We start from the raw sequence: 10,846 nt of genomic DNA, 5'->3' as shown, positions 1-10,846 counted from the left end.
TCAGGTTTCAGATAACAGTAGTAGTGAAGAAAACCTGTCTCCCAACCAATACATACAATGTACTGTTGGTCAAGAGAATACAGTTGTTGTTCCAGGATACAAACTAAAGAGCGATACAAATATCCTTGTATTTGTAATAAATAATGAATAATTATTTGAATTAATAATGAATAAAATGAATTAGAATATAGAATTTTATGTAAAAGAATTGCTGATTCTACATGCAGAAGCTTTGGATAACTGTTGTTTGCAAACCAGCAAACCAGCAAGACACATAAATAAAAATTAAGGAACAATTACCAAAATTATTTATGTTTCTTTCTTTACAAGATGGCAAAAGATTTTATTAATACTATGAAACACAGTTTTACCAGTTTAAGGACTGCATAACAAAGGTCAGTCATAGTTCTAATTCTTTAGATCAGACTGCTGATGTAGAAAAAATATATTACATGCTCAGGATCTGACAAGCACAGAATTAAGAATCTTCATGTTCTGAATTTAACCACTTTAAAACCTAATCTGCTTAGAAGAAACAACTTATATAATTATGGGCACAGATATTAGCTTAGATAAGGAAGCAGCTCATACTATTATTCTTAGTCCATTACGTGTTTCTTCCACTTCGTAATGTCTTTGCAAGCTTCCAGACTGTTCTTTCAATGGCTTTTAAATTCACTGCTTCACTCTGACCTATCACCAGATGTCTTGTTTTCCGAATTTATGATAGGAACTGGGCTCAGGCAGTGAAAACTTTCAGTGACAGCCTGACCCCCTGCTCCCAGTGCCTGTTCTTAGCCTGTACTCAGGAATCCACTCCTGGTATGGAGCAGCCATATGGTTGAGTTGGCACAGGCTCAGCATCGGCACCAGGAGCTGCAAAGACAAAATTCCAGCAAGAGCAGACTCTTCAAGGACTTAAACTAATAAACTCAAGGAATTTCTACTGAGCCTGTGCAAACTGGAATGTTTTCAAAGCTGGATTTTCAGAGAAACAGTATTGCTAGTAAAAAAGCAGTTCACCTTCTAAAGGCCCCATCCAGGATGGAGATTCACACAAACATTCTCAGATTGCAGCCAGCACTGGCCAAGCAATGTGTAACTTCTTCCTTTAGTCTCACACATGTGGCAGTGGGTTTTGGTCAATACATATTGAAAACAAGACTTTAGCTGCACATGGAAAATGTGTTTTAACTTCAAACCAAATTTTTAACAGTCTAAAAAGTTTTAAGGAAATACTTTAGAAGATGTAACTGGTGTTTCAGCTATACACCTGGCAGGGTTTGCTGCCAGTCCAGCTAGTACTGGTAGCTCTAGCCCTTAATAAAGGATAAGGCTTCTTCCTATGGGAGACTGCACAGGATTTAACTGAGTTTTAATTTTCCCAAAAACTCAACAAGCTGGTGTTACTCTACTTAAATAATTTGGGACAAAGCATTTGCAAATATTGCAAATATTCTACGAAATTTATTTTAACTCAAACTCGGATTGATTTTAAGCAATTCTTAACACATTTCTAATGTGCTACTTTACTCACAAAAAATTCAATTTGTGCTCAGAACTGCTGGAATTAGATAGTGTGCCATGTTTTCTGTAAGTATTCTGTTATCACATTTGGGTTAAATTAATCCATAATGTTGTGGGTGCCCATCCCTGGAAGTGTTCAAGGCCAGGTTGGATGGGGCTTTGAGCAGCCTGGGAGAGTGGAAGGTGTCCCTGCCCATGGCAGGGGGATTCTCAGATCCAGGAGAAGCAGGGTTCGTTGTGTGTTCAGTGCTTACCCGTGTCTGGGTGTTCCCAGTGCCCCGGCACTGCCTGCTCAGTGCAGGTTCCAGTGCTTCAAAAAGCACCTGGGAGAGCTTTTGTGGTACCGCAGAAAGGAGTGGGGGCTGGGAGCAGTCTCTCACAGCAGCACCTCTGTTCTAAAGCGGATTTGGAAATTATCGAGCTGTTAATCCAGACAAAAGTGTGCAGGAGGCAGACTCAGGAATAGAGAAAGCAGCCCTGCTCCTAGGCCATGCAGAGCGCGATTAACGTACTGTCATGTCTTAGTCTGGGTTGTGCTGATCAGACCTCGGGAACACGCATAGGATGGCGCAAACTCTGAAAGTAAAGTTTTAACAGTGTGTTACCGCTTAAAACTGCTGAACCCTCAGAGTTCCCGATGACCCCGGGAGCGCACAGAAGTAACGAGAGGAGCTGTGAGGGGAGGGACGCGAAGAGAGGCTGGGGTGTGACTGGAGGGGCGGCCGGCCAAGGGGCGGGAGAAGCGGGCGGACGCGGGCGGGCACGGAGCCGGTACGGGCGGTCGCAGCGGGCGGGGAAGGAGCGGGCGGAGGCGGGGAAGGGGCGGCCCCGGGGGGCGGTGCCGAATCGAGCGCTCGGCGCTCACCGGAGGCGCCGCCGCGGTCGCGCCGTGACCCAGAGCGGCAATGGCCGGCTTCATCAACTTCGCGGACGAGGAGGAGGTGCGGGCGTACCTGGAGAACCTGCACGTGGAGTACAGCTACCAGTGCTTCAAGGAGAAGGACCCGGACGGTAAGGCCCTGCCGCCGCTCCCGCCCGCCGCCGCGGGGCCGGCGGGAGGCTCAGCCCGTGTGCCGTGCCTTGCAGGCTGCCAGCGCTTCGCCGATTACCTGGACGCCGTCAGGAAGGACTTCGTGGCGGCGGCGCGGGTGCTGCGCGACAACTGCGAGGTGCACGGGCACAGCGAGAGCTGCTACAAACTGGGGGCCTACCAGGCCCTCGGCAAAGGTGGGCAGGGGGGTTCTGGGGTTCGGGCCGCAGGTGACTCCACCGCCTCCCCGAGCAACCTGCTCCGATTGCTGGCCACCCGCACACCTGCCTGTCCTCCTGACCTTGAAGGAGCAACTACCTGTCCCGCCCCTTTCATGGTCACCTCATAAAAGTTGGAGGAGGATGCAAAACCTAAAATTGCTTCCTTCTGAAAAATCAGCTTTATGTTAACTATGTATTATTTTTTTATAATTGCAACTGTTTGACAGGTACGTGCAGCCAGTGCTCAGTGTTGCTGCATGTTCAGTTCACAACATTTCTTCTTGTCAGACAGAAGAAAGTAAGAAAGAAGGAAACTCAAAGACTAGTAATATGCATGCCTCAGTAGTCCCCAAGGCTGTTCAAAATGTATTTGCTGGCACAGTAATGGAAAGCACTTAAATTAGTCAGAGATCTTTCAAATGAAGGTACTAGTAAGGAACAATATTATTACTGTAGTTCAAATCCAGTAACAATCTTGGTGTATACTGGCAAAATAATATTTGCCTAGTGTAAGATATTAAATCCATGGATGGAAAGAGTGTTTTGTGGATCTGGGTTATTTTCTGGATACCAGTGCTGTTGTGCTTACTGGTGAGTGGGGGACAGTTTTCTAAGTCAAAGACGTTAGCAGAATGTTTGTCACTGAGACAACGGCAGTGTCTCTGAAGTCTGAAATGTTGAGTGTAGTATCTAAAGTGATGGATGCTGTGTTTCCAGTGGGAAGCATCCTGCAAAGCAGAAAGCTCCCAGCTGTTTTAACGTGTCCTCACAGTAATGTCTTGACTGACAGGTGGACTCAGCCCAGATTTGAAAGCTGCCTACAAATCCTTCATCAAGTCGTGTGAGAAAGGTGGGAAGAAGTCAGCGAATGCGTGTCACAGCGCTGGGCTGCTGGCCCAGGACGGGAGAGCCAACGGTGATCAGCCTGACCCTGGCGCTGCTAGAGACTATTACACAAAAGCCTGTGATGGCAATTTTGCTCCCAGCTGCTTCAACCTGAGTGCGATATACCTGCAGGGAGCTCCTGGGGTCCCCAAGGACATGAGCAGTGCCTTGAAGTACTCGCTGAAGGCCTGTGAGCTGGGGCACGTGTGGGCTTGTGCCAACGCCAGCCGCATGTACAAACTGGGAGATGGCGTTGAGAAGAATGATGCCAAGGCAGAGGAGCTGAAAAACAGGGCAAAACAATTGCATAAAGAACAGAAAGAAGCTGAAAGTTCTCTAACATTTGGGGAGTAAAACTGGCAGATGCAGATATTAAGACTGGTTTTTAAATGGCAAGCGAACTTGTTATTTAAATTGTGAGAGTACAGTTTTCATTTAAATAAATATCCTGTATTTGGATATGCAAATAAAATTATATTTATATGGATACAACAAATTACTATCTCTGCTGTGCATTTCTATGTTTTTGAACACACAAGTTCTTGAGTGTGTTTTGCTTAGATCCTTCTCTTCCCAAGCCAAAAACTTGTGGTCTTTTGGGAGTTTTTCCGTGTGGTTTTGAGCACAAAGGATTTCTTTTGTGTCCAACACTTCAATATCCAGGTTTGTGCTCTGACCAGTTCTAACACACAAAAATCACAACTGCAGGTAATCCCAGCTTGGGCAGTCTGAACGGTTGCATCTCTCACAAGCATTTTCAGAACTTTGATAGCTGCACCCTTGTGTGAGCTGCTCTAAGGCATGGGTATTCCTCTGTAATTCCATAGGTCTAGGCCAATTCCTAGCTCCCTTGATTCCTCCAGCTGCCAACTGGTTTGTGAGTGTGTATCTGCCTGTCATATGTGCCTGGGTGCTTCAGGCTGCTCTCCCAACACAAAATTGCCCCTTATTTGATCCCACACAAATCATTTTACCCTCCTGCTAGCTTCTGGAACATTATGTTCTATTTTCTCTAGGTCAGATTTAGGGAACAAGGTGCTAACTCATCAGATCCTGGACTCAAATCCATAACCTATATATATGCAAACTGTAGCTAAACATACAGATTCTGTTTAAATAAGCAGGGCAGTGTTTGTAAATATATTTGTGCACTGACAGGATCCTTTGTAGTTTTGGTGTGTGTAAATATATTGTGAAATGTATGTTTTGCTGTAAGTTTACTACTCAGAACCTGAATCCTCTGGCTGGGGACTTAATAAAGATACAAACTTCACTATTGAAATAAGTGAAGTGGGATTAAAACCAACATTACTTTGGCTGTGGGCACGAGTGAAAGCAGAGTTGTTGGAATCTCGCTGCATGCATGAATTAAAGCAGTTCTTCCAATTTACCAGAGTTCTTGGGAAGGATGTTTGCTGCTGGAACAGAAACCCGAGCTGCACAGCACAGCAGTGACACAGGCACCCTGTAACAACAGATGGCAGTGTGTGAAAACTGCACACTGGTGTGGCTCTGGTGCAGCCTGGAAAAAAACAAATAGCGGTGGCAAAATCAGAGTAATTTTTCTGTTAGCAGTTTTTATTTTTTTGGCAGTTCAAAAAGGCGAAGCTCTTAGAGGAACACTCTTTGCCTGATTTTTTGCTAGGTACTGTTCTGGACATTTGTTTCACTTGGGAAAGGTAAGTAAATGCTACTTCTGTGGAGTGTTAACAGTAGTAATAAAACAGTTTGGAATCTGTGTGTTCTGGAGTAGGCAATTACAGGTGGGTCAAGGCACTGGAGAATTGGGTGGTATTTTAAGCCCTGTAATGCTCACTGCCAGAGTGCCTTGTTCAGATCCTCAGCCCAAGCACTAGAGCAGTTTTCTTCCAGCAGGACTAATGACTGTCAGTGATCCTGCCAGGAACTTCCAATCAACACAGCAAACAGGCACCACAGAACATCCTCAGTAGAGTAACACACTGTGAATAATTAAAGCCACATATAAAGTGCATGTTGTGGGGAAAGTTTTTCGTAGCACTTGAGAGCTCACAGACTTGCAGAGCTTAAATACTATAAAGCAAACCATTTTCATAAAAGCTGTGAAGTATGTAAGATAAGTTTATGAAGTGTCATCCAATTTTGCATCACTGCTTGAAAAGGCAAACGCAAATTAAGGAAGACTTGTGTTTTCAGGCTGTCTCTGAGCAGTTTGCTGCCTGCTCTGGGCACACCTATATCTTTTTTGCACAAATATTGATGACAGATGCATTTAGATAGCTAATACCCTCACCTACATGACTCTTTTCCCTCAAAAGTGACAAAGCATCCAAAAAAGGTCAGCCAGTCTCATTTCAGTGTATTATAAATTATATGTGCTTAATGCAGTCTGTAGCAGAGTATCCGCTCTATGAATAGCAGTCTATTCTCAGCTTCAAGATTCTGTTCAGGAGACATAATCAAACTCTTTAGAGCTGAAAATTTTCCTGCAAATCTTGGCTTATAACCATCTTGCTCTGATATTATGGAGGTAATACCAAAAGGCCAATATCTTCCTGCTCTTTTTTTCACCTGATGTTAAATGAGGCCAAATTTTATGTTCTCCTGGAGGAAAACTTTCTTCAAAGCCCCTGAGGTCATAAAGAAAGAGTCATAGATATGTGATCATAGCAGAATAGTTGGAAATGTGGAAGAACCTGTTGATCTCTCCAGGATCAGTGGGTTTTCTAAGAAATAAAGGAGTTTATCTCAGCTTCACAGCTCCTAAACCACTGTCTGCTTTCCCTTTCATTTGTTTGCATTGATCTAAGCATACAACCATTAACAAAGCAGCAATATACTTCAGAAGGAGCCAACCCTAATTAATTAAATAGACATATGAATACATGGCTGTAAATGATGAAAGCATTCTCTGCAGGATGCTTCCTGCAGCTGTGAAAAGATCACCAGTGGAGGGCTGGTTTTGAACTGAGATTAAATACTGGCACCACATCATGTGTCATTAAGTATAATTTGGATTAATCCTGGACAAAAGATGCTGTTGGGCAAAGAAGCCACATGATTTTGTAGAAAAAGGGAATCGTTCTAGTGGTTCTGTTTATGTGCTACATTGTAATAAAAGCAGTTTTGCAGCTTGCTGACCTTTTGTTCAGCCATTGGTAACAACTCCTCTCTGCAGTGTGTGTGTGAAGGGAGTTCTTGTGGCTCCCAGAGGGATGGTCTGGGAGATTTTGTGTCATCATCACACCAAGAAACAAAAATAGTAGTGTTCCTTGTTATAGGACAAACTTTTTGTTCAGTACAGAAAGAAATTCACTCTGTGGGCAATTTTTCACTTTATCATGTGAGACAGAAGAAATCCCAAGTAGCTTTTCTTCTCCTTTGGTAGGTGGAGAGGGAAGAATTCCTCCTTCCCTTGTGCTTCCCAGCATCTCCTCCACTAAACCTCAGAGCAACACAGCTCTGCTCAGGGCTGGCCCTTTTTGGGGGGTGAAGCAAGAAGAGAAAGGAAGGAAAAGGAGTCATGGCACAGCAAAAAAACAGATCAGGAAATAAGCAATAAATCTGGTTGTATCATTATTGCAGTAATCTGTGCTGGGGTAACACCCAGGGGTTCAGTTCAGATCCTGACATTATGCCATTTGTGTGCCCCCATAATGACACCCCTGATCCAGAGATCCACAGTCTAAGATTCAGGATTGTCCAAAGTCCCTCGCACATATTTCAGTACTAAACACTGGTACCATGCTCTCATTTTCAAGATTCTGTATCAACAATATGGCCCAGAATCCACAAAAAACAAATTTTCCCAAGAATCTTTAGACTATAAGGATCAAATCTGTGCCAACGTTTTTTATGCTTGATTTCATTTGCCAGATCTGTAGCCTCCCAGTTCTTTCATTTTACTGTATCCATACTTGAAGCAAGCACAATAACCAGTAATTACACTAATTTTAGACTATATCACATATTTCTTATTTGTTGTTATTGCCTTCTACCCTTAGTATTAGTTGCAAATTACCATTGTTATGTTTGTTCCAAATGTGTTTTATACTTCTTACAGACACAGTTTTTTTCAGTCTTGTTTGTAATACCATAAAATGGTTCTGTAAAATGTAAAAAAAATTTTTGTAATCTTTTTATCCTAATCAACTAATCAGACATTTGTATGCTATGAAATTATAAAATTTAGGCCACTTTGGAGTGGTGATTTCAGATGGAGATTTGTGAACAGCATAATTGCAATGCATTCATGTGCTTGAATTCACGAGTGTGGTGGGAGTGCTCTGTAAGTTCTCATTCTGTCTGTGCAAAACTGAAAAACAGTGCTTTAAACGTACCCTGGAGAGTTTTTCTTAGCAACTGATAAAAAAGAAGAAAGAAAGAAGATGAAAAAGCCCCACATGTTTATACAGCAGTTGTCACCCACAGGATTCTAGTGCACTTCACTGAGTCCTATCCAGCTCACAGAGAGCCATTCCATACAGAGCTGGGGCAATAAAGCCACCAAAGGAAAATGTTGTTGTTTGGCTGTGAAGAATTTAATATCCTGGAGATGAGGCTAACCTGAGTTTATGTTAGACATAACATGTCCTTATTCTGACAGTCCTCTTTTGACACATAATTGCCTGCTGTGCACATTTCATTTTCACCAAAACCACTGAAAAGAAGTGGGCTGGTTTCCTTCCAGCTCTCCTGCCACTGGAAGCACGCCATGTTCCTACAGAGCTTCCTGCCCAGAAAACTCTTGTTGCTTTGCAACAACCTTTTCTGCAAACTCCTGAGAAGGAAACCTGGATTTTGTCTTTAGTTCAGGATGGGAGGACAAGCCACGGAGCAGCTACTGACTCATTGCAGGACACACGATGTCAGTAGGGGCCCAAACTGATTATTCTCCAAATGATATTTAGCAGGGCAAGGACTTATCAATTCTTCACAAGCCAAGAAACACTAAGATGGGAAACTGGCCTTTGAATGCTATTCTGATAATATTTATGGACTATTATTGCAGACACATGTGACAGCCACGTCAGCACAAGTGTTATCAATAACGGCTGAAGAGAAAACAAGAAGCTGTGACATTGTCAACACTGCAATCAGCCCTTCAGAGAAGTTATTTTCTGTGCCTTTTTAAGTGGTATGTTTTCTCCACAGCATTGTTTTACTTATTTGTTCTGCAGCTGACACAAAGGCAATACAAAATATCTTCCTTGTCAGGAGGGCTCAGAGTGACATCAGCTGTCACAGGCACCCAAACCTGCCTCAGACTGGCAGCTCACATGCTGGGGTATTCATGAACAGACAGTGGCCCTCAGAGAGATTATGTACCATTTGAGGTTAAAAACTTCAGATATTTTGGAAATCCTGAGCTTATTCTAAATTCTTTTCTGCTGAGTTTTGTGAGTTTTATATGTTCCTCAGAACTCAGGGATTGATATCAGAAGATGCCACGGGACTGACATTGTTACAAAAGCCACAGAATATGTGAACAAATTCAATACAAGTGAAGGTTTCTGCAGGAGCAGCACAGGACTTGTTACAGCAAACAGTGAAAACTTCCCACACCCTTTAACTCTTAACCAAAACATCTCTGCAGTGTACCTGGCTTGATAATTTCTGTTTTCTGTGTACTGCAGCCCAAGTGTGATGTTTGCTGACTGTTCTGTTTATTGCTCCCACAGCAGGGTATGGACATTTCCAGATCACACTATCACACTGTAGTGACAATGCTGATCCACTGATGCTTTAAACTGCAACACAAATCAACAGCTAGTTAATATAGCTCTATAAATAACAGGAGATAGGTGATCTCTAGTGACTGGTTCTAATTCTCTATGACCTTTCTTTCCTAATCTAATGCCATCCTGATATGTGTGTCAAACTAAAGCCTAGGGCCAGAGAGTATTTTCTTAGGCAGTACCTGTACCTTTTAGGCAAGAATTTAAAGGTTTCAGCCCTTTCAAATAAAGGATGATTTTGCTTTAGATATTGTACTGTTACAAGTTGCAACCTAAGGCCATATTTATACACCAGAGCCCTGGAAATATATATATATATATATATATATATATATATACACACACACACACACTATTTTCCCCATTATAATCTTTGGGGAACAATTTCAATAAATGGTTTTGTTCTATGATTTGAATAAATAAGTAACCTCCTACTTGATTTCAGTGACTATTTTCCCCGTGCATTTTTCAGAATAATTGCTGTCATCCCACAGGCAGATACATTACAACAATCAATGAGAGCTTTGAGCCAAACTGTGGAAAAGTTTTGTATCTTTGAAGCTCCAGTCGAAATGTTGCCCTCCAGAGAGCCAAAGGCAAGGGCAATTGGCAGGGTGCAATTCCAGCATCATGCACAGAACCTGGGAAAACGGCATCCAGAGGCAAGGCAGGACCTGGTGCTGAGGGGCTGCAAGTCCAGGCTGCTCACACCTTGTTTGGTGTTCTCAAAATGCATTAATGTTGCTGGGAACAAACAGAGGGTGACAGAAAGGAAGGTAACATCTTTTGATGTGTAAAGTATGAAAGAACAAAGCTTTTTGATTCAGTTCCTGTTCACTTGGCTGAACCAGAGATATTGTGAGGCTTGGAAACAGATGTACCCTTGAAAACTAATTACACTGAAGCTTAATGCTTGAAAATTTTCTTTCAGGAAGGTCCTTGTGCAATTGGGGATTTTGGGCTATTTCTCTGCTTTTGTCCTGCCACTGCAAATGGATGAGATGAATGTGTGGAGGGGAATTGATTGAGTACTGTCTGTGCTTGGAGGCTTGAGCTAATAAGTGACAAACATAAATGCTGTTTCTTGTTAGAACCTGCTATGTGCAATCCTGCTCAGCCCATGAATACAGCTAAAACCAAAGGGGCTCTGCACAATTCCTGCAGCACATCAAGCACCAGCTGCCCCCACCTGGGACCTATGTGATTGCTTTGGGGGGCTGCTGGAGTGTAACTCAGCTTGGCCCAGTCACTCCAAAAGGACAGCTCATAGCAGGGCTGGTGAAGATAAACAGGATCTTTTAAAAGAGTAGAGTCTGAAAAGAAGGGCAGCTTCACAACAGAAATGATCAGGAATAAATTGCATAGGAGAGGAACTATTTCTAGCCAGAACCTACTTGTCCTTATACAAAATGAGAGCACGTGATTAATTAATTTGAAGCGAATTCTATTTTTTCTCATTGCTCAGG

The 10,846-nt window shown here is 42.9% G+C and overlaps 1 protein-coding gene across 1 annotated transcript; it reads left to right on the top strand.

Annotated features, from left to right (window-relative positions):
* The first annotated feature begins 2,357 nt into the window (after positions 1-2,357).
* LOC135450983 (cytochrome c oxidase assembly factor 7) lies at positions 2,358-4,159 on the top strand. The gene is made up of 3 exons (XM_064719725.1): positions 2,358-2,538; positions 2,614-2,754; positions 3,569-4,159. The coding sequence occupies exons 1-3, from the start codon at positions 2,433-2,435 to the stop codon at positions 4,015-4,017; spliced, it is 696 nt and encodes a 231-aa protein (XP_064575795.1). The 5' UTR covers positions 2,358-2,432; the 3' UTR covers positions 4,018-4,159.
* Positions 4,160-10,846: the final 6,687 nt, after the last annotated feature.

This window comes from Zonotrichia leucophrys, chromosome 8, assembly GCF_028769735.1.
Source record: "Zonotrichia leucophrys gambelii isolate GWCS_2022_RI chromosome 8, RI_Zleu_2.0, whole genome shotgun sequence".
Classification (NCBI taxonomy): domain Eukaryota; kingdom Metazoa; phylum Chordata; class Aves; order Passeriformes; family Passerellidae; genus Zonotrichia; species Zonotrichia leucophrys.
Note: the sequence above shows the minus strand (reverse complement) of the source record. Positions and strands in the feature narration are given on the sequence as shown.

What these genes read in the sequence shown, in the direction of transcription:
- LOC135450983 (XM_064719725.1), top strand. Translation starts at nt 2,433, where the DNA reads ATGGCCGGCTTCATCAACTTCGCGGACGAGGAGGAGGTGCGGGCGTAC. An exon ending in CAAGGAGAAGGACCCGGACG is followed by an intron (nt 2,539 to 2,613) that starts GTAAGGCCCTGC and finishes CGTGCCTTGCAG; the next exon opens with GCTGCCAGCGCTTCGCCGAT. An exon ending in CTACCAGGCCCTCGGCAAAG is followed by an intron (nt 2,755 to 3,568) that starts GTGGGCAGGGGG and finishes CTTGACTGACAG; the next exon opens with GTGGACTCAGCCCAGATTTG.